Below are 24,529 nucleotides of genomic sequence, written 5' to 3'. Positions count from 1 at the left end.
CCCCTCGTGCTAGCCATCACCATCCGAGGAAAAAGGCTCCCACTGTCCACCCTATCTAATCCTCTGATCATCTTGTATGTCTCTATCAAGTCACCTCTTAACCTTCTTCTCTCTAATGAAAACAGCCTCAAGACCCTCAGCCTTTCCTCATAAGACCTTCCCTCCATACCAGGCAACATCCTGGTAAATCTCCTCTGCACCCTTTCCAATGCTTCCACATCCTTCCTATAATGCGGTGACCAGAACTGTACGCAATACTCCAAGTGCGGCCACACCAGAGTTTTGTACAGCTGCAACATGACCTCATGGCTCCGAAACTCAATCCCTCTACCAATAAAACCTAGCATACTGTACGCCTTCTTAACAACGCTATCAACCTGGGTGGCAACTTTCAGTGATCTGTGCACATGGACACTGAGATCTTTCTGCTCATCCACACTACCAAGAATCTTACCATTAGCCCAGTACTCTGTATTCCTGCTACTCCTTCCAAAGTGAATCACCTCACACTTTTCCGCATTAAACTCCATTTGCCACCTCTCAGCCCAGCTCTGCAGCTTATCTATGTCCCTCTGTAACCTGCAACATCCTTCCGCACTGTCCACAACTCCACCGACTTTGGTGTCATCCGCAAATTTACTAACCCATCCTTCTATGCCCTCATCCAGGTCATTTATAAAAATGACAAACAGCAGTGGCCCCAAAACAGATCCTTGAGGTACACCACTAGTAACTGAACTCCAGGATGAACATTTCCCATCAACCACCACCCTCTGTCTTCTTACAGCTAGCCAATTTCCGATCCAAACCGCTAAATCACCCTCAATCCCATGCCTCCGTATTTTCTGCAATAGCCTACCATGGGGAACCTTATCAAACGCTTTACTGAAATCCAAATACACCACATCAACCGCTTCACCCTCATCCACCTGTTTAGTCACCTTCTCGAAGAACTCAATAAGGTTTGTGAGGCACGACTTACCCTTCACAAAACCGTGTTTGACTATCCCTAATCAAATTATTCCTTTCAAGATGATTATAAATCCTATCTCTTATAATCCTTTCCAACACTTTACCCACAACCGAAGTAAGGCTCACTGGTCTATAATTACCAGGGTTGTCTCTACTCCCCTTCTTGAACAAGGGGACAACATTTGCTAGTCTCCAGTCTTCTGGCACTATTCCTGAAGACAATGACGACATAAAGATCAAAGCCAAAGGCCCTGCAATCTCCTCTCTAGCGTCCCAGAGAATCCTAGGATAAATCCCATCCGGCCCAGGGGACTTAACCACTTTCACACCTTTGTGCTTGCATAACTCCGAACACGGCGTCCAGGAATGTACATGATTATACTATTGCTCAGCATTTTCTAGACTCTACACTGGAGCAATTTAGATTTATTAATTTGACTGCAAATGTGTTTCATTTGCGTGTGCTAGAAGCTACATATATTCACATATGGTTATAGAGTTGTAGAGGTATACAGCACAGAAAGAAGCCCTTCAGTTCACTTCATCCATGTCTGGATTACTCCCATTTGCCTGCATTTGGCCCATATCCCTCTAAACCTTTCCTATTCATGTACCTGTCCCAATGTCTTTTAAATTTTGCAATTGTACCTGTCTCCACCACTTCCTGTCGTAGCTTGTTCCATATATGCATTTCCCTCTGTGTGAAAAAGTTGCCCCTCATGTCGCTTTCAAATCTTTCTCCTCTCACCTTAAGCCACTGCCTTCTAGTTTTGGATTCCATACACTGGTTGTTTACCTTATCTATGCCCCTCATGATTTTGTGAACGTTTATAAGGTTACTTTCCAAGGAAAAAGTCACAGCCTATCCAGCCTCTCCTTTGTAACTCAAATCTTCTACTATCTGTTACATCCTTGTAAATCTTTTTGCACCCTTTCCAGTTTAATAGCATCCTTCCTATAGCAGGCTGACCAGAATTGTACTCAGTACTCCAAATGTGGCCTCACCAGTGTCTTTGGGGTGGCAAGGTGGCTCAGTGGTTAGCACTGCTACCTCACAGTGCCAGGGACCTGGGTTTGATTCCACCCTTGGAGGTCTGTGTGGAGGTTGCACATTTTTCCCGTGTCTGTGTGGGTTTCCTCCCAGTCAAAAGATGTGCAGATTAGATGGATTGGCCTTGCTAAACTGTTTGCAGTGTCTAGGGATTTGCATGCTTGATGGGTTAGCCATGGGAATTAGGGGTTAGGGTGGGATGCCAGTGTCAATGTGAATTCCATGGGCCGAATGGCCTGGCTCCGCACTGGAGGGATTCTGTGATTCTTGTACAGCTGTATCGTGTCATCCCAACTCCTGTACTCTGACTAATGAAGGCAAGCCAAACACTGCTGCCTTCACCCTGTCTATTCAAAGAACTATGCACCTGCTCCCCTAGGTGTCTCTGTTTAGCAGCACTTTCCAGGGCCATGCAGTTCACTGTACAAGTCCTGCCCTAGTTTGTCTTACCAAAATGCAATACCTTGCATTTATCGGAATTAAACTTCATCTGCCATTCTTTGGTCCCCGATCCAGTAGATCAAGAACCTGTTGTATTCTTGGATAACCTTCTTCACTGTCAGCTATGCCACCAATTTTGGTATCGCCCCCAAACTTACTTACTATACCTCCTATATTCTCATCCAAATCATGTATATGAATGACAAACAGTGGTTCCACCAATACCACTGGCCACAGGCCTCCAGTCTGAAAAACAACCCTCTACCTTCTGTCTCCTACCATCAAGCCAATTTTGAATCCAGGGAGAGTTAGCCCATTGGATACTGTATGGTCTACCATGTGATACAGCAAACGTTTTATTAACTGGCATCTTTGGGACCAGAAGTGTGCTGGTTGATGAAATATTGTGGATAATCAAGAGGTATGCAAAGCTACAGTAAATCCTGACCAAGCGCAGTTTTAAAGCATCAACATCTCTCAAAAAACTATGTTTAAAAAAAAAATCAACACACCACCTAAAATAAATATAAAAAGACAATAATAGGAATGTATTGCAGGATGTGTATATATAAAATTTCTGCAGCATGGAAAGAGGCCATTCAGGTCATCGAGTCCTCACCAACCCTCCAAAGAGCATCCCACCCAAACCCAGCCCCTTACCCTATCCTTGTAATCCCGCATTTACCATGGTTAATCACCTAGCCTGCACATCCCAAGTCAATTTTAGCATGGCCCATCCACCTAATCAGCCCATCTTTGCACTGTGGGAGGAAACTGGAGCACCCATCCCAAGCCCATGCAGACATGGGGAGAACATGCAAACTCCACACAGACAGACACGGACACTTCAATGCGCATATCACTGTTATGCTTTATTTACAGGATAAATACACTGACACTGCGGTAGATCATGATATTTGACGTACATAATTTTTACAAGTTTTTCCAAGAGTGCAGGTTGATAAGGTGCTGGTTAAAACAAAGTTTGCTGTACCTTGTCGAAGGCCTTGTTAAAGGTAGCGTAGACAACGTTTGCTACATTGCCCTCATCTATCATCTTGGTCGCCTATTCAAAACAAACCCAATCAAATTTGAGAGACTGTATTTCCCACACACAAAGCTATGCTGACTATCCCTAATTAGTCCTTGTCTTTCCAAATGCATGTAGATCCTGTCTTTCAGAATCCCCTCCAACAACTGACACACCACTGATGTTAGGTTCTTCAGACTGTACTTACCTCGCTTTTCCTTGCAGCCTTTCTTAATAACTGGCATGACATTGGCCATCCTCTAGTCTTCCGACACCTCACCCATGGCTGTCACTGATACAGATATCTCTGCTAGAGGCCTCCCAATTTCTTCTGTAGCTTCTCACAATGTCCTGAGATACACTTGATCAGGTCCTGGGAATTTATCTACCTTTGTGTTTTAAGACCTCCAGTACCTCCCCTTGTGTAATGTGGACTTTTTCAAGACATCACTATTTACTGCCCCGAGTTCCCTTGCTTCCATGTCTTTCTCCACAGTAAATACTGGTGAGAAATATTAGTTAAGGATCTCATCTCTTTCCTGTGGTTCCACACATAGATGACCTCATCAATTTTTAAGGGGCCCTGTTCACTCCCTAGTTACTCTTTTGCCCCTAATATACTTGTAGAAGCTCTTTGGATTCTCTTTCACCTTATCTGCCAAAGCTATCTCATCTCTCCTTTTGCCCTCCTGATTTTCCTCTTAACTGTACTCCTATACTCTCTTTTCAAACCAAGGAATTCACTTGATCCCAGCTGTCTATACCTGACATAAGAACCAGGAGCAGGAGTAGGTAATTCAGCCCTTGAGCATACTCTGACATTTAACATGATCATGGCTGATCTTATCCTGGTCTCAGCCCTACTTTCCTGCTCCCCATAGCCCTTTATCCTGCTTTTCATAAGAAACATAGCTATTTCCAACTTGAATCATTTAGTAGTGGGGTTAGTTAGGGCAGTTGACTAGCCGGCTAGTTTGCGATTTAAATGGATGGCAATTGTGCGGGTTCAATTCCAGCACCAGCTGTGACTCCCCTGTGGGTGGAATAGTGGCTCAGTGATTAGCACTGCTGCCTCACAGCGCCAGTGAGCTGGGTTCAATTTGAGCCTTAGGTGACTCTGTGTGGAGTTTGTATGTTCTCCCCATGTCTGCACGGGTTTCCTCCTACAGTCCAAAGATATGCAGTTTGTGGATTGGCGATGCTAAAATTGCCTGTCATGTCCAGGGATGTACAGGCTAGGTAGGTTAGCCATGGGAAATGCAGGGTTACAGGGAGAGGGTAGGGGGCTGGGTCTGAGTCTGAGTCTGAGTCTGGGTCTGGATGGGATGCTCTTTGGAAGGTCGATGTGGACTCCATGGACCCAATTGGTCTGCTTCAACACTGTAGGGATTCTATGATTGATTCTTCCTCCTCTGCACTCTGAAGCACTAAGTTCCACAGATTCACAGCCTTCTGAGAGCAGTAACTTCTCCTCATCTCAGTTTTGAACCTACATTCTCTCAGTCTGTATATCTATGATCTCTTCTTTGAGACTGCCCCTTAAGGGGGAAGCATCTGTTCCACATCCACCTTATCAATCCCCTTCAGCATTTTATGTACCTCAATAAGATCCCCCCTCATTCTTCTGAACTCATGAGTACGAGCCCAAGCTATTCAACTGCCCTTTCATCCCTGGAATCAACCTGGTGAATCTCATCTGAACTGCCTCCAGTGCCACCAAATTCTCCTCCAGGTAAGGAGATCAAAACTGGACATACTATTCCAGGTATGGCCTCAGCAATGCTTTATATAATTGTAACAACAATTAACTTTTGTAATCCAGTCCTTTTACAATAAAAGCCAGGATTCATATAGTCAAATAGTGTGGACACAGATCCTTCAGTACAACTAGTCCACACTGACCATGTTCCCAAACTGAATTAGTCCCACTTGCCTGTATTTAGCACATGTCCCTCCAAACCTTTCCAATTCATGTACTTATCCAGATGTCTTTTAAATGTTGTAACTGTACTTGCATCCACCATTTCCTCTGGCAGTTCATTCCACACACGAACTACTTTATATGTTTTTAAAAAATAGTTGCCCCTCATGACCTTTTTAAAACTTTCTCCTCTCCTCTTAAAAACACTCCCCCAGCTTTGAGCTACCCCACCCTAGGGAAAAGACCCTTTGCTGTTCACTTATCAATGCCCCTCATGATTTTATAAACGTCAAAGGTCACCCCACATCTTTCTTATATATGCTACACCTCATACCCACTTTCTGTGATTCACACCCGGATTCCTCTGCCCTGACACATTTCGAATCTGTTTCACATTTAGAGAATAATTTGCCCTTTTATTTATCTGGCCAAAATGGACAACCTCTCACTGACAAATACCTCCTCCTTTTTCTTGACCAGACCCTCAATAGTTCTAGTCATCCAGTGTTCCCTACTGCAGCCAGCCTTGCCCTTCATACTAAGAGCAACATACTGGCCCTCTCGTTAGCTTACCTTTGAAAGCCTCCTACTTGTCAGACGTCAGTTTACCTGTGAACGGCTTCCCCCAGTCAACCTTTGAAAGTTCTTCCTTAATACAATCAAAATTGTTTTGCCCCAGTTTAGAACTTTAAATTGTGAACCAAGCAGGCCAGAAACAGCATGCATATATAGATCTGCTTCAGATTGGCAGCATGTGAAAATGGGGTCCTACAGGGCTCTGGGCTGAAGTTATGGTGGCTGAATTTACAGATGATACAAAAATAGGTAAGGAATTATGTTGTGAAAATGACTTGAGCAACATAGAAAGTAGGATCAGGAGTAGCCCATTTGACCCTTCGAGTTTACTGCACCATTTAATATGATTGTGTTCATATTGAATAGTCAGATTCCTTGTCTTTCTCCATCTCAACATTATAACACAATGAACATTCTCACCCAAATGCTCCCCTCCTGACACTTCATCCACTTGTCCCAGCTCATTCCCCAGTCCCACAACCAGCAATGTCTCCTTCTGAACTGTGAAAGAAATTCTCCTCCTCCTACATTTCAGAATTCCTTCCCTTCCCTACCCTTTATTTTAGCATTATCTTAATCAATATTTGAGTAGTTCAAGGCCCCCGTATCACAACTTTAGAATCTATATTCACCTTTGATTTCCCTGCACATTTGTTCCTCCATTTTATTTCACTATTTGGAAGTCTACCAAATAAACCCCCAACAATGTTCCGCCTATTGTATACAACCATGCAGCTGCTTGAGGGGCCGTACACTGTAGTTGCCGTGTGGACAAATTGATATCTGCTTCTGGAGACCACTGACGTGCACGGACTTTGAAGGTCCAGACAGTGACAGGAAAAATTAGAGGGAGCACAGGCCTCCAGCAGCGTGATGTAACTTTTTTGTGTCTCAAGTCATAACCAGATATATTCTGTCTTTGACCCTTCAAGGGCATCTTGTCTTTTCCAATACGGCAGTGTCTTTCCTAATGAGTATTGTCTCCCCAATCCTTCCCTGTCTTGCTCCCTCTCCCTCCCTATTTTTGAGCACATTGTGTCCCTTGTTATGAACTTCCCAGTACCCACCATATATAAACGATGTTTCCATTATTACCAGAACATCCATATTCTCAAATAGTAGTTCTGCTGGTAGCCCAACTGTTTAATCATTGCATTTTTGCATACATGCATTCTTAACCAGTTCACGTGTTTGTTACTATTTTTCGATTCTTATGTAAAATTGTACTGCCCCTTTTCTTTACCATTGTGAACATGTTTATCTTATGTACCTTATTCCTGTTTTCTGCATTTATATGCTGGTTCCCACCCACCCTGACAACTTAGGTCAAAGAACATCTTTGTTATTATGGTGTATCTTTTCCTTTCAGTGTTTTTTTGCTCATTCCTAAAGCATAGTATTTACTATGTTTAGGAGCTGACCAAAGTGAAGTAATTTGAATATATATGCAAAAATTGCCGAAGTTCTTGAGCCATGTATACTCTTTTTTCTGTGTTGTCTGTCTTCCTGTAATGATATATTGATTATCTTTTTTTGATGGTTAGGTTTCATCCATGGGAATTACACCTTTCTTTGTGGAAAATGTTAGTGAATTGCAGCTGTGCGGCATCAAGTTGGTGACGGCTGTAAGTTCAGTTATTGGAAATATTCAATCACCGTGTATAGTACAGCTACAGTTTGAATGAATCTGCTGCAATTTTCAGTAATTCCGTTCAGCCAAGTTTTAATTGGTTATATGCTTGCTCTGAGACAATAGACTCCTCATTTAAGTGCCACTGAGAGACTTGAGCATTAACCCAAGGCAATCTAGTGCTGTACCGTTGAAAATCTTTGAGGTCACATCAATCCCCTCAGACCTAAAAATTGCTCAAGCACTTTTTTGAAGAAGAGCAGCAGAGTTATCCTGGTCAATATTTATCTTTCAAGCAAGGTTATTATATTTTTCTTTGTTGGAGATTTGCCGGATTTCCTACTTTGTAATGGTGTACGCTATAAAAGTACTTAATGACTGTGAAGTGTTTGGAGATGCCTATTAGGTATGAAAGGAGCTTCATAAAGAAGTTTTTTTATGTTCAATCTGAAATAAACTCTCCACTAAAGGTGTTTACTGTGAATATTTAGCTAGTGTGAATATGCACCTGATTCTCCCGTGGTGTTGAGAGAGCTGCCCAACAACAAAATCTGAAGCAGCCTGATAGGCTTTCTTTCCATTCAGTGTTATAAGTGGTTCTAATACTTCAATAATAAAATTTGTCAAGTTGGCTGAAGACTTTTTTTTTTGAAACATTTGACAGGTGTTCTCAAGGTATGAAAAGCACAGACAGTTGATATTGGAAGAGATGTTTGCCTCACTTGCAAAACTCCCAACAAGTAAGAGGAGTCTAAGAAATTTCAGGTAACACCATTCACTCTTTTTTTGCGTAACAGCTGTGTCTCAGATTTCCTTCTCTTCGTAAACTAGTCATCTTGTGACCTGTACTTTACAATATCTATTTAATCTTTATTCAGAGCAGGTTTGTGGTTGAGCTGATAGAAATGTCTCACTCATTTCATGTAAGATCTTTATCATTCGACCTCTGGAAATTGACTTTATTGTGTAATCCACAATGATACAGAAAAATACAACTAATTGCCCCAGAATTTGTGTTTGTAGTTTTAACTGAGGGAGCAGAATCTTGTGTATTGACAAAGCCAGTTACATGGGCTTTGATATCTATTGGTATTTATTTAACAGGTTAAACAGCAGCGACATGGATGGAGAGCCACTCTTTATTCAGATGGTGACTGCCTTAGTTTTGCAGCTGATTCAATGTGTTGTACATCTTCCAACCACAGAGAAAGATTCCAACACTGTTGATGACGATGGAGACAAGAAGGTAGGCAATCCACAGACTGGATTACCTTTGAGTGATTATTTGTCTGGGAGGCAGTCAAAGTGTTAGAGAATAGCTAAAAGGCCATAGTTATACTAAGAACACAAAGAATGAAGTCCTGCAAGTGGATTTTAGGAAGGCAGCAAAGAGACTACCCCAAAGAATATAATCACTTGTACACTCTAGTGAGTATAGAAATAGACAGATTGAGTAGATGGACGCATGAATGGTGCTTAAAATGGAGGGCTTACGATTCCTGGGATCTTGGTGGAAGCTTTGTAGGAGGTGGGCCTTTCTTTACTGGCCAGGATGAGTTACACTTAAGCCAAATTGGGACTAATGTTCAAACAAGTGTGGATGGGATGTGGGTGCCCCTTTATAGCATTATGTGATTTTGACAAGTTGGGTGAGTGAGCAAATGCATGGTAGATGCAGGAAAGTGTGGATAAATGTGAAGTTGCCAACTTTGGTCGCAAAAACAGGAGGCAGATTATTATCTAAATGTTGATAGATTGGGAGAGGGGGAGGTGCACTGAGACCTAGGTGTCCTTGTGCACCAGTCACTGAGAGTAAGCATGCAGGCGCAGCAGGCAGTGAAGGAGGCGAATGGGATGTTGGCCTTCATGGTTAGAGGATTCGAGTATAGGAGCAGGGATGTCTTGCTGCAATTGTACAGGGCCTTGGTGAGACCACACCTGGAATACTGTGTGCAGTTCTGAAGAAGGATGTTTTGGCTATGGAGGAATGTAATGGAGGTTTACAAAACTGATTCCTGGGATGGCAGGACTGACTTTTGAAGAGAGCCTGGATGGGTTAGGACTAAGTTCATTGCACTTTAGAAAAATGAGGGGAATGTCATCGAAAATTATAAAATTCTAACAGGACTAGACAGGGTAAACACTGGAAGGATGTTTCTAATGATGGAAGTCCAGAACCCCAGGGGGTCACGGTCGAAGGATATGGGGTTTAGCACTTTTTAGGATTTTTAGAACTAAGCTGAGGAGAAATGCCTTCATCCAGAGAGTGAGGACCCTGTGGAATTCTCTACCACAGAAAGCAGTTGAGGCCAAAACATTGAATTCTTTCAAGAAGGAGTTAGATGTAGTTCTTTAGGCTAAAGGGATCAAAGGGTATGGGGAGAAAGCAGGAACAGGTTACTGAGTTGGATGACCAGCCATGGTCATATTGAATGGTGGAGCAGGCTCAAGGGGCTGAATGACCTACTCCTGCTCCTATGTTTCTATTTCCCACGTTCCCACCCACATCCCCTTAACCCAACTGCACCACATCTCCTCTTATTCACTTCTAGAATGTTCTTATCCACGTAGTCATAATCAGACTAGCCATGGTCCCTTGGATGACCCCAGGATCTATCCTTGACCCCGTCTCCTGTTTCTCATTTAGACCCAGCCCCTTGGCAGCATCAGCCCACAATGTGCTTGAATACTGACAGCTGCCAGATCAAGCACCCCACCATCTCTCCTCTTATTTCTCCCACATCCTGTACTGAATCCGCAGGAATGGCCCTCCAGTTAAATAGCATGAAGACTGAAGCCGTTGTTTTCCTCGTGGTTTTACCAACTCTGTCCATCTCCCTGACAATGCTCAGGGATGAAGTCAATCAGCTTGCTACACTGGTGCCATGAACTTCCAGCCTCACATTCGTGCAATCTCCAAAATTCTCTATTCCGAGCCATCAACTAGCCTCTCCCCAGCTAAGCTGACCAGTTGCTGCAGCCTTCATTCACCCGTGTCCCCTTGCCAGCACTTGGACTCATGTCCACATTCCACCATCCACAACCTGAGGTCAACCTGCACAATCCTGTCTTAAATTCACCAGAAGGCAAATGGACTGGCATTTATTTCAAAAGGAATGGAGAATAAAAGCAGGGAAGTGTCGCTAAAACTATACAAGGCACTAGTCAAGCCACAGCTAGAATACTGTGAGTAGTTTTGGGTCCCTTATCTAAGGAAAGATAGACTGGCATTTGGAGGCAGTCCAGAGAAGGTTCATTTGGCTGATCCCAAATACAGAGGGACTATCTTATCAGGAAAGGTTGAAGAGGTTGGGCCTGTACTCATTAGAGTTCAGAAGAATGCGAGGCAACCTTATTGAAACATACAAGATTTTTTGGACACTTCACAAGGTTTATGTGGAAAGTTTATTTCCCCCTGTGGGAGAGCCTAGGGCATCATCTCAGAATAAGGGGTCACACATTTAAGACAGGTGAGGAGGAATTTCTCCTCTCAGAGGGGAGTGAGTCTGAGGAATTCTTTAGAGGGCTATTGAGACTGGGTCATTATGTATATTCAGAGCTGAGACAAACTTTTTTTAATCAGGAAGGGAATCGAGGGTTATAGCGCAAAGGCAGGAAAGTGGAGTTGAGGATGATGATAAAATCAGCCATGATCCCATTCATGGAGCAGACTCGACAGGCTGAGTGGCCGCCTTCTGCTTTTTGTGATTTATACATGAGGACTCCCAAATTGCTTTGTGCTGCAGCCTTTCTCCATTTAAATAATATTTGGCTCCTCTACTGTTCCTGCCAGAATGCATAATCTTGCGTTTTCCACATTACCTTTCATGTACCAAGTTTTTCTCCAATTTTTTGTACCTAATTGAGAGGTTTTTGAAAATCAGATATATTACAACCACCATTTTCCCTTTATCTATGCTGCTTGTAACCTTTTTAAGGAATTGTAACAAATTTGTCAGACATGATTTCCCCTTCATGAAGCCATGCTGACTGACTGATCATATTATATATTTCTAAATGCTGTGCTATTCCATCCTTTATAATAGACTCAAATAGGTTTCCAATAGCAGGCATTAATATAACTGGCCTATATCTGCCTGTTTTTGTCTCCTTCCCCTTTTGAATAAAGGTTTTATGCAGGTGGTCTTCTAATCCTGTGATATCTTTCTAGAAAGTAATCATTTTTGGAAGATTACTACCAGTACTTCCACTAGCTACTACTTTTACTGTCCAATGTTGTAATCCATCAGTTCCAGTGAACTTCATAGAATCATAGAATCCCTACAGTGTGGAAACAGGCCCTTCGGCCCAACAAGTCCACACCGATCCACAGAGCATCCCACCCAGACCCATTCCCTTATAAACCCACCTAATCTACTCATCCCTGAACACTACGGGCAATTTAGCGTGGCCAATTCACCTAGCCTGCACATCTTTTTGGGACTGTGGGAGGAAACCGGAGAACCCGGAGGAAACCCACGCAGACACGGGGAGAATGTGCAAACTCCACACAGACAGTCGCCTGAGGGTGGAATTGAACCCAGGTCCCTGGTGCTGTGAGGCAGCAGTGCTAACCACTGAGCCGCCGTGCTGCCCCTTATTGGCCTTTAGCCTCATCAGTTCCCCTAGTACTTTTTCTCCAGTGATAGCCATTATATTTATTTCCTCTTCCCCACCCCATTTTTGCCCTTTTAGTTATTTAGGAATTTTAGAATGCATTCACTATGTGAAAATATTTCTTCTCACTTGCATTTGCTTTTTCAAAACACTTTAAAACCATGCCGATTCATTCTATATCTTTTTACGAGAAGGAACGTTTTCTCCCTATCCGTTCTGTCCAGATCTCTCATGATTTTGAAGCCTGCTATCAAATCTCCCCCCAGTCTTCCCCTTTCAAAGCAAACCAAAGTTAGAAGTCACATAACACCTGGTTATAGTCCAATAGGTTTATTTGAATACACAAACTTTTGGAGCGCTGCTTCTTCTTCACTTCACCTGACGAAGGAGCAGCGCTCCAAAAACTTGTAATTTCAGATAAACCTGTTAGACTATAACCTGGTGTCGTGTGATTTCTGACTTTGTCCACCCCAATCTGGCACCGGCATCTCTACCTCCACATCCACCTCCACATCAAAGCAAAACAAACCAATTTCTCAACTCAATCCACATAACTTTCTTGTCGCTGAACCATTCTTAAAATAAGATGGTAATAGCTCATTAATGCTGAAATTATGGATTGTTGGGAATAGCTACAATTAAAATTTTGAGATAGGGTTATTGACTGTCTTGTTGTGCAGATGGAGTACTTGCAACACAAATTATTTGTTAACATATCTTCCCTTTATAGAAGATGCATTGCTAATGCAGTAGCAGCTATGTAGGCAGTTCATTCAGATACTCTTCTAATATCACCCCAGGAATTAGATCTTGTTTGGTATCTTATTGTAAAGGTGTATGGATGGCCCTCATCTCTTTTGTTCCAAATTGAGATGTCTATTAGTTTTCCGTGTTTCATCTTTCAGGTTGATCAAGATGTCTTAATTACCAACTCATATGAAACAGCAATGAGAACGGCCCAGAACTTTCTATCAGTCTTCCTCAAAAAGTGAGTGCAAAGGATCTAATTGTAAACATGAAAATGAGTCCCTGTGGTGAGTGTCTTAATTTTGAAGCAGTGGAAGTTTTGTTGTGTCTCATTGCTTCACAGTTGCCTCACAAGGTTCTGGTTTCAGTGTCTGAGTCTCTGAGACAGCAGATACCGAATTCCTCTACTCCTATCCTTACTGCTTCTATCTTGTCTTTGTCCCCATCCTAGAAACATCTTATTCATATTAAGATGGCGAGTATGTGCACAATTTTTGCCATGTCTGGATGCTGCCCGACAAGAGGATCAAACCATTTTAAAGATGGCTACTGTGGCTCAATCCCCTGGCTATAGATTGCATATCATTCTGGATATTTAAGTTATTCCAGTGCAAAAATATCTACCTCATGCAAGTGTACTCGGTGGCTGAACAGAGAATTGTTGGGACTTCCAAGGATGATCCTGTCTCTGTACTACTGCACGAGAGTGTTAATGCCTAGATATGCACATGTATGGATTAAATGCAAGCTCTGCTCGGAACTGTTTACAATACAGGCCCTGGACCAGTTGTTCGGTAATGTTTGCAAATTTGGGGAGACATTGGCATAATGGTAATGTCATTGAATCAGTAATCCAAAGGCCAAGACTAATGCTTTGTGGAGATGGGAGTAAGATTCAATTAATATATCAGAAATTCAAAATTAAGCCTCAGTAATGGAAACCATGAAAATACAATACTGTTGTAAATTCCATCTGGTTCACTAATAACCTTTAGGAAAGGAAATCTGCCACTCCTGCCTATTAAGAAGGGAACAATTACTGGTTGACTCTTAACTGCCCTCTGAAGTGGTCTAGCAATTCACTCAAGGATGGTTAGATATGTGCAATACATGCTGTCCTTACCAACTGCAGCCGCACGCCACTAAAGAATAAAGAGGTTGCTGGGCCAGCTGTATGTGGGAATACTTGTAAATACAGTCTTTGGGCCAGCTCAGTGTGCGTGCATTTGGTAAACATAGTCACTGGGCCACATCATTGTGTGTGTGTTTGCAAGCATAGTCACTGGGCCAGCTCAGTATGGGAGAATGTTTATAAATACGATCACTGGGCCTGCTCAGTGTGGGACAATATTTACAAATATAGGGGAGCATTCCTAGAGCTACTTGGGAGGGTTTAAACTCGTCTGGCAGGGGTGTGGGATCCAAAGCAGTAGGGAGACAAAAGAGAAGTTTGAGGATAGTACAGAGGTTAATGAGGCAAATTAAATAGTAAGTGTTGGTAATCCCAGTACTAGACAGGGCAGGCAAGAGCCCAGCAGGGAACACGTGGAAATCTGGGTTTAACTGCATGTATTTCAATGCAAGAGGCCTGACAGGTAAGGCAAATGAACTTGGGGCATGGATGGGTACGTGGAACTGGGATGTTATAGCTATTACAAGAAACATGGCTGAGGGAGGGACAGGACTGCAGCTCAATGTTCCGAGGTACAGATCTTGTAGGAAGGAAAGGGGAGGCAAGAGAGGAGGGGGAGTTGTGCTTTTGATTCGGGAGAACATCACAGCAGTTCAAAAGAGAAGTACAGCACAGGAAGAGGCCCTTCAGCCCTCCAAGTCTGTGCTGATCACTGTGCTGTAACTAAACTATTAAAAAAAAATTTCCGCCTTTATTTGGGCCGTATTCCTCTATTCCTTCCTTATTCGTGTAACAATTCAGATGCTTCTTAAATGTCGCCAACATGCCTGCTTCCATGAATCTCTTCTGGCAGTGCATTCCAGGCTCCCTCCACTCTCTGCGTTAAAAACTTTGCTCGCACATCTCCCTCCAACGTTTTCCCCCTCACCTGGAATCTGTGCCCCCTTGTAATTGAAACTTCAACTCTGGGGAAAAAGCCTCTGACTATCCACTCTATCTTTGCCTCGCATAATTTTTTAGACCTCTATCAGGTCTCCTTTGAGCTGCCGGCTTTCCAGTGAAAACAGTCCTAGTCTTTTTAACCTTTTCTCGTAGCCAATGCCCTTGAGATTGGGCAACATCCTGGTGAACCTTCTCTGCACTCTCTCCAAAGCTTCCATGTCCTTCTGGTAGTGTGACGACCAAAATTGCACACAGTACTCCAAATGCGGCCTATCGAGGTTTTATATAGTTGCAGCATGTTTTGCCAACGCTTGTACTCCATGCCCCGGCCGATGAAGGCAAGTATGCCATTATGCCTTCTTACTCACCATGGCCATCTATGTTGCCATTTTTAGGGAACTATGGACCTGCACGCCCAGGTCCTCTGTATGTTAATGTTCCTAAGGGTTCTGCCACTAACAGTATAATTCACACCTAAATTTGTCTGGATTAAACACCATCTACCACTTCTGTGCCCAAGTGACCAATCTCTCTATATCCAGTTGTATCCTTTCACAATCATTGGCAGAATCAGCAACTCCACAAATCTTCGTGTCATCTGCAAGCTTATTAATCAGACCACCCACATTTTCTTCCAGATCATTTATATATACCACAAACAACAGAAAACCTAAGACTGATCCCTATGGAGCACCACTAGTTACTGGTCTCCATTCTGAATAACACCCTTCTGCCACTACCCTCTGTCTTCTATGACCAAGCCAGTTTTGCATCCATCTTGCCAGCCCACCCTGAATCCCGTGTGATTTTAGTTGTTGTACCAATCCGCTATGTGGGACTTTATCAAATGCCTTACTGAAGTCCATATAAACTACATTCACAGCCCTTCCTTCATCAATTATCTTTATCACCTCTTCAAAAAAATTCAGTCAGGTTGGTGAGACATGACTGTCCCGGTACAAAACCATGCTGCCTGTCACTAACTAGTCCATTTTATTCCAAATGTGCATATATCTTGTCCCTCAGTATCTTCTCCAAGAGCTTTCCCACCACAGACGTCAGGCTCACCGGCCTGTAATTTCCTGGATTAACCCTGCTTCCTTTGATACCCAAAACTTATTGACATTCTCTAGAGTATTCACACACTCATCCCTGACCTCAACATAAGTCCTGCCCTTCTCCTTGGTGAATACTGACAAAGTACTCATTCAGGATCTCTTCCACTTCCTGTGGCTCCACATGTAACTTCCCTCCTTTGTCCTTGAGTAGGACTACTCTTTCCCTTGCTATCCTTTTTCTTGTAATATATGCATAAAAAAACCTTGGGATTCTCATTGACCCTGTTTGCTAAGTACATTTCATGGCCCCTTTTAGCCTTCCTAATTCTGCGTTTAAGTTCCTTTCTAATTTCTCTGTATTCCTCAAGGGCTTCGTCATTTGGAGCTGCCTAGACCTATTGTATGCTTCCTTTTCCCTTTTGATTAAGCTTACAATTTCCCTGAATCCTGCCATTCCTGTCCTTCAGTTTTGCAGGGACTTGCAAGTCCTGCATTTTAATCAACTGGTCTTTAAAAGCCTCTCATATGCCACATGTAGATTTGCCCTCAAGTAACTGCTCCCAATCCACAATCCCCAGTTCCTGTCTAATTTTGATGTTCTGGGAGAAGACATTCTCGAGAGCCTAGTCACTGAGTTTATATCGATAGAACTGAGAAATAAAAATGGGGAGATTACTTTGAAAGCATTGTACTATAGGCCTGCCTGCAGGAGATTGAGGAACAAATATGGGAGATCACAGCTACAAGAATAATAGGGTTGTAATAGTAGGGGACTTTAAGTTGCCTAATATCAACTGGGACTGCCATAGTGTCAGGGGCTTGGATGGAGAGAAATTTAAGTGTGTTCAGGAAGAATTTCTCATGCAGCATATGGATGGTTCTACTAGAGATGGGGCAAAACTTGACCTCCCTTTAGGAAGTAAGGCAGGGCAAGTGACAGAAGTGTTAGTAGGAGAACACTTTGGGACCAGAGTTCATAATTCATTAGTTCTAGAATAGCTATGGAAAACATTAGGTCCAGTCTGCAAGTTATTTAGTGGGGGAGGGTAATTTTGATAGTCTCAGAAAGGAACGTTCAAAAGTTGATTGACAGGTGAGGCTGTTTGCAGGCAATGTGACATCTGGTAAGTGGGAGGCTTTCAAAAGTGAAATTAGAGGACTTGGGGCTAGCATGCCCCTATTAGAATGAGGGGTAGTGCTGGCAGGAGTAAGGAACCCTGGATGACTAGAGTTATTGAGGCACTGGTACTGAAAAAGGAAGAAGCATATGACATGTATAGACAGCTGGGATCAAGTGAATTGAATATAGAGGGTGTCTGATTACACTTGAGAGAAATCAAAAGGGGACATGAGATGGCTTTGGCAGAAAAGGTAAAGTAGAATCCAAAGAGATTCTACAAGTAGATGTGACGGAATACTCCCCACTTGCCTGGATGAGTGCAGATCCAACAACATTCAAGAAGCTTGACACATCCAGGACAAAGCAGCCGGCTTGATTGGCACCACATCCACTCCCTCCAACACCGCCGCTCAATAGCAGCAGTGTGTACTATCTACAAGGTGCACTGCAGAAATTCACCAAAGATCCTCAGACAGCACCTTCCAAACCCACGAACACTTCCATCTAGAAAAACAAGGGCAGGAGACATACGGGAACACCACCATCTCCAAGATCCCCTCCGAGCCACTCACCATCCTGACTTGGAAATATATTGCCATTCTTTCACTGTCAAAATCTTGGAATTCCCTCCCTAATGGCGTTGTGGGTCAACCTACAGCAGTGGACTGCAGTGGTTCAAGAAGGCAGCTCACCACCACCTTCTCAAGGGCAACTAGGGATGGGCAAGAAATGCTAGCTAGCCAGCGACGCCCATGTCCCACAAATGAATAGGAAAAATAAAGCACATGAGAGGCTAGGGAGCAAATAGGCCCTCTTAAAGATCAAGAAGGTCATCTATGTGCGGTACCTTGAGATGGGTGAGATCCTAAATGAATGTTTCTCGTCAGTATTTACCATTGAGAAAGGTATGGATTCAATGGAACTTGGGGAAAATAAATAGTGATGTCTTGAAGAGTGTCCACATTACAGAAGAGGGGGTGCTAGAAGTCATAAGGTAGATCCCAAGACCTGATTAAGTGTATCCCAGGACTTTGTGGGAGGCCAGGGAGGAAACTTCCGGTCCCGTAGCAGAGATATTTATATCATCAACAGCTACGGGTGAAGTGCCCGAAGATAGGAGGGTGGCTAATGTTGTGCCATTATATAAGAAAGTCTGCAGTGAAATGCCTGGGAACTACAAACTGGTGAGCCTAATGTCCATGTTATGTAAAGTATTAAAGAGGATTCTGAGAAACAGGATCTACAGGCATTTGGAGAGGCAAGGTCTCATTTGGGATAGTCAGCATAGCTTTGTGCATGGGAAATAGTGTCTCACGAATTTCAGTTTTTGGAAGGGGTAACCAAGAAATTAGATGAAGGTGGTGCAATGGACATAGAATTTAACAAGACCATCGACCAGTTACCACACAGAAGGTTGTTAAGTAAGGTTAAATCTCTTCGGATCCAGGGAGAGCTGGCCGATTTGTTACAAAATTGGCTTGACGATAGAAGACAGAGGATGGCGGTAGAGGATTGTTTTTCAAACTGGAGGCCTGTGGCCAGCGTGTGTCAAAGGGATTGGTGAAGGGTCCACTGTTATTTGTGTTATTCATATATAAATGATTTGGATGAGAATTTAGGAAATATGATTAGTATATTGGCAGATGACACCAAGATTGGTGATATATGGACAGTGAAGAAGGTTATCTGGGAATGCAGCGCGATCTTAACTGCACATGCTACTCAAGGTGTGGCCTCACCCATAACTGCAGCAAGACACCCTTACTCCGATACTCAAATCCTCTTGCTATGAAGGCCAGCATGCCATTAGCTTTCCTCATGGCCTGCTGCACCTGCATGCTGACCTTCAGTGACTGTTCTACCATGAGAACTGATTAAAGATTTGTTAGGTTTGTTTAGTACATCCTCATCAATGGTGTGAACCTTTGATCCTTTACTTACAAATTCTATGTCTGATAATACCTCACACTAACACCTGAGAAAGATTGAGGCGCCGAAAGTTTTGAAATAAACCTGTTGGACTGTAACCTGCTATTGTGTGATTTCTGACCTGTTTCCTATAGTCTTATGGTATCTTGTTTACAGCCCCAAGCTGTTTAGTCACTTGAACCAATCTCACAGTTGGCAGGCAGAAGACCTTTGCCACTAGTCTACAGAGCAATCCCCTACTTGTCGCCAACTAAATACCTATTTGTATACACCTTTTGGTCCCAACTGGTCTCTCAAATGCATTTCAACACTGCTGAAACCAGCAGCTGTGTAAACAGTGCTTAAAATGAGGGTCACTTACTTGCTTTCAAAACATGCAGCAATTGTCCATTAATCCTTTGTTTTAAAACAGTTTTTTTCTCATTTTAATCCACAAAAAAGTCAAAAGGAAGAATCACATACCCCTGTGTCATAGATATCTTACTGCACTTTTATTAATCAACCCACATTGATATATGGCCACATCACATCCTTGAGACGTCACAAAGCACTTCACAAGGTCAGACTAGGGCAGGACCTACACGGTCAATGGTAGGGCAGTGGAGAGCATTATACAACAAAGAGATCAAGGGGTACAAGTTTATAATTCCTTGAACGTGAAGTCACAGGTCGACAGGGTAGTGAAGAAGGCTTTCAGAACGCTTGCTTTCATTGGTCAGAGTATTGAGTTTAGGAGTTGGGACGTCTTGTTGCAGCTGTTACAAGGCTTAGAAGGCAACATTTGGAGTACTGTGTGCAGTTCTGTTGAGCTTCAATAGAAAGGATACTATTAAGCTAAAAAGAGTGCAGATAGGATTTGCTAGGATGCTACTTAGACTGGAAGATTTGAGTTATAAGGAGAGGCTGGATAGGCTGCGAGCTTTTTCTCCTTGGAGTATGGGGGACTGAGGGGGTGACCTTTTATAAGAGTTCCATAAAATCATGAGAGGCATAAATAAGGTAGATAGCTGACAGCTGACAGCTTTTCCCCATGGTAGGTGAGTATAAAACTAGAGGGCATAGGTTTAAGGTGAGAGGGAAGAGATACAAAAGGGTCCAGTGGGGCAGTATTTTCAGAGGATGGAGAGTATCTGGAGCAGGCTGCCGGAGGAAGCAGTGAAGGTGAAACATTTGGACAGTACATGAATGGGAAAGTATGGAGGGGGTTGGACTAATTGCAGACAAGTGGGACTAGATTAATTATGAAAACTGGGCGGCATGGACGGGTTGGGCTGAAGGGCCTGTTTCCATGCTGTAATCGTCTCCTACTTTATGACAAGCTATTTTTCAACCATAGACAAGCAAACCTGTAAAGCAGATTTATGCACAAAATCCTGTAAATGCCAACAGTTAATTGAACAAGTCTAAAGGTATGGCCGGATAGAAACATTGAAAACAGGAATGAGTAACATTCGGCTCTTCAAGCCTGCTGTGCCATTCATTGTGATTGTGGTTGATCATCCAACTCAATAGTCTCTTCCCGCTTTTCCCCCAAATCCTTTGATCCCTTTAGCCCCAAGTGCTATATCCAACTCCTCCTCGAAATTATGCAATGTTTTGGCCTGAACTCATTTCTGTGGTAATGAATTCCACAGGTTGACCACTCCCTGGATGAAGAAATTTCTGTTCATCTTGGTCCTAAATGGTTTACCCTGTATCCTTAGACTGTGACTCCTGAAGTTTGTGCTCAGATTTTGGGTGTGTGATCGGTAATGAATCTTTCTCTTCTTTAGGTGTGGAAGTAAGCAAGGAGAAGAAGACTACAGACCACTCTTTGAGAACTTCGTTCAAGATCTCCTTTCCACAGTTAACAAACCAGAGTGGCCAGCAGCAGAATTGTTGCTAAGTCTCTTGGGAAGATTACTGGTAAGGAGCTTCATCACAGATATTCTTGTGTCAATTGAGGCTTCATGTTTTTGACTGACACTCTCAAATTTTGAATTTAGAACTTATGACAAGAATACATTTCCACTCAGACTGTAATTTGGAAAGTAATTTGGAAAGCAATTTAATTAATTATTTGATTAGAATTGGATACGTGACATCGTTAAATGAAGAATAACAGTGTAATGGAAGGCTCATTCAGTCCAGCTATCTTCCTAGTTATGTAGGTGATGCCTTCAAGGGACGAGGGTGCTGTGGTGTAAACTATAAGCACCAAATTAATTCTCGCAGTCAAAAGTGAAACCTATTAGCTGAGGTGGGATTCATATAAATGATCAGAAGAGCAGTTTTAGGGAATGAGTACACAATATAAAAAGATGATGAATGCCTTTCCCATTCAGCTAGTGGATTAACCATTGTTATTCACTGATCCCCTAAACAACGGAGATGAAATGTGCATGAGTCAAGTAGGGAAACAAATTACTGATTATCTAAGGCCATTAGACAAGCTCCAGGAGACCACAGTCTGAATAAACTTGTAGCTTTTCTGAGGCCAAGTTCCTTTAAGAAAGATTGATTGCTCATTCCAAAGTACAGTGAACCTCTACAAAAATAGACATTTCCTGTCCTCCATGCAGTTCTTGATCTGCAAACTTCTATGGGTGTGTTTCTTTCTGCTACAAACCAAATGGGTCTGAACTGCACCTAATGCCTTGTATGCTAACCTTGCTCAAGGTAGAAGTATCTGGTATGGATAAGATACACCCCAGGTTACTGAAAGAATCGTAGAATTGTAGAATCCCTACAGTGTGGGAGCAGGCCATTCAGCCCATCGAGTCCACACTAACCTTCCTAAGAGCATCCCAACCAGACCTATCCCTGCATTTCCCACCTTAGACACTGTAGGCAATTTAGCATAGCCAGTCCACCTAATCGGCACATCTTTGTGACTGTGGGAGGAAACCTATGCCATCACAGGGAGATCGTGGAAACTCCAGACAGTCACCTGAGGCTGGAATTGAACTCGGGTCCCTGGCACTGTGAGGCAGCAGTGCTAGCCACTGAGCCACCATGCTGCCCCTCCAGTCGTGGCATGTAAAGTCTGTAAAGTGGGAAGTAAAGTCTATGATAACGGAGACTCTGGCCACAATTTTCCAGTTTCTTTTGCATGTGGGAAATAAAGGAATTAAACTTACCACTGCTGGTCAGACAGCCTAATGTTGGTTGTTGGGAACTTCGGAAATAGTTCAGGACAAAATGAATTCTCAGTTGGAAACCCATTAGTATTTGATGATAGCCAGCACAGATTTGTTAAAAGAGAAATCATATTTCACAAATTTGACAGTTCTTTGAAGTAATGAAGAGGGTTTGTGGGTATTTGTTAGCTTTATTTATTTTTAGACATCCATTTGAGGAAAAAAACAAATTTGTTAGCAGAATTAAAACTCATGGAATTAAAGGACCAGTGGCAGCATGGATATGGGATATGCCAAAGACAGTAGAAAAAGCACCTATGGCTGTATACACTGTTGTCCCCCAGACAATTGGTATTGGGTCAACTGAGTGTTTTGCTACATACTAGTGACTGACTTACCATAAAAGGTGTAATTTAAAAGTTTGTAGATGATTTGGAGCAGTAGAAAATAGTGACAAGTATAGAAAGATAGTTCAGGAGTACAGGCCCAGAGATTTTTTTTATTCATTCATGGGATGAATAGTCATAGACAATAGTCATGGAAAAGGATAGGTACATACAGCAGGGTAAGGTTTATAACTGGGGGAAGGGTAATTATAATTCTGTTAGGCAAGAACTGGGTAACATAAAATGGGAACAGATGCTGTCAGGCAAGAGCACTATAGAAATGTGGAGATTGTTTAAGGAATGCATATTGCGTGTGCTCGATATTTTTGTCCCTAGCAGGCAGGGAAGATGCGGTCGAGTGAGGGAGCCTTGGTTCTCAAGAGAGGTCGAGCAACTGGTTAAGAGGAAGAAGAATGCTTACATAAGGTTTAGGAAACAAGGATCGGAAAAGGCTCTAGAGGCATACAGGTTAGTCAGGAAGGAGCTGAAGAAAGGGCTTAGGAGAGCTATAATGGGGCATGACAAAACCTTGGCATGTAGGATCAAGGAAAACCCCAAGGCTTTTTACACTTACATGAGGAAAAAGAAAATGACTAGAGAAAGGGTAGGGCCGATCAAGGATTGTAAAGGGAATTTGTGCACAGAGCCTAAAGAAATAGGAGAGGTCCTTAATGAATACTTTTCTTCTGTATTCACAACTGAGTGGGACCTAGTTGTAGGGGAGGACAGTGTGAAACAGGCTGGTAGGCTAGGGGAGGTGGATGCTAGTAAGGAAGATGTGCTAGGAATTTTGAGGAAGTTGAAGATAGATAAGTCCCCTGGGCCTGATGGGATTTATCCAAGGATTCTATGGGAAGCGAGGGAAGAGATCGCGAGACCTTTGACAATGATCTTTTCATCCTCACTGTCCACGGGTGTAGTGTCGGAAGATTGGAGAGAGGCAAACTGCATTCCCTTGTTCAAAAAAGGGAATAGGGATAACCCTGGAAATTACAGGCCAGTTAGTCTTACGTCAGTGGTGGGCAAATTATTGGAAAGGGCTCTGAGAGATAGGATTTATGATCACTTGGAAAGGCACAGTTTGATTCATGATAATCAGCATGGATTTGTGAGGGGTAGATCATGCCTCACAAACTTTATTGAATTCTTTGAAGAGGTGACCAAACACGTGGATGAAGCTGGAGCAGTGGATGTGGTATACATGGACTTAAGTAAGGTGTTTGATAAGGTTCCCCATAGTAGGCTCATGTAGAAGGTAAGGAGGCATGGGATAGGGGGAAATGTGGCAGATTGTATTCAGAATTGGCTGACCCTTAGAAGACAAAGAGTGGTAGTGGACGGAAAATATTCAACATGGTGCTCAGTTACGAGTGGTGTACCACAACGATCTGTTCTGGGTCCTCTCCTATTTGTGATTTTTGTAAATGATTTGGATGAAGGAGTGGAAGGGTGGATTAGTAAGTTCGCGGATGATATGAAGGTAGGTAGAGTTGTGGATTGTGTGGAGGGCTGTTCTAGGTTACAAAGGGACATTAATAGGATGCAGAGCTGGGCTGAGAAGTGGCAGATGGAGTTTAACCCTGAAAAGTGTGAGGTGATTCATTTTGGAAGGACAAATTTGAAAGCAGAATACAGGGTTAATGGAAAGATTCTTGGCAGTGTGGAGGAGCAGAGGGATCTCTGGGTTCATGTCCACAGTTCCCTGAAAGCTGCCACCCAGGTGGATAGAGTTGTTAAGAAGGCGTATGGTGTCTTAGCTTTCATTAATAGAGAGATTGAGTTCAAGAGCTGTGAAGTTATGCTCCAGCTATACAAAACCCTGGTTTGGCTACAACTGGAATATTGTGTCCAGTTCTGG

The 24,529-nt window shown here is 42.9% G+C and overlaps 1 protein-coding gene across 1 annotated transcript in view; it reads left to right on the top strand.

Moving 5' to 3' along the window:
- Positions 1-24,529, top strand: part of nipblb (NIPBL cohesin loading factor b) — a 437,039-nt gene that overhangs the window by 198,668 nt on the left and 213,842 nt on the right. The window contains exons 18-22 of the mRNA XM_048594301.1: positions 7,536-7,616; positions 8,286-8,386; positions 8,726-8,867; positions 13,144-13,226; positions 20,939-21,071. Coding sequence (XP_048450258.1) covers positions 7,536-7,616; positions 8,286-8,386; positions 8,726-8,867; positions 13,144-13,226; positions 20,939-21,071 — 540 coding nt within the window. The remainder of the gene's footprint in view (positions 1-7,535; positions 7,617-8,285; positions 8,387-8,725; positions 8,868-13,143; positions 13,227-20,938; positions 21,072-24,529) is intronic.

Source organism: Rhincodon typus, chromosome 3, assembly GCF_021869965.1.
Source record: "Rhincodon typus isolate 14 chromosome 3, sRhiTyp1.1, whole genome shotgun sequence".
In the NCBI taxonomy this organism is placed as follows: Eukaryota; Metazoa; Chordata; class Chondrichthyes; order Orectolobiformes; family Rhincodontidae; genus Rhincodon; species Rhincodon typus.
The sequence above is the reverse complement of the archived record's forward strand: the minus strand, read 5'-3'. Positions and strand labels throughout refer to the sequence as shown.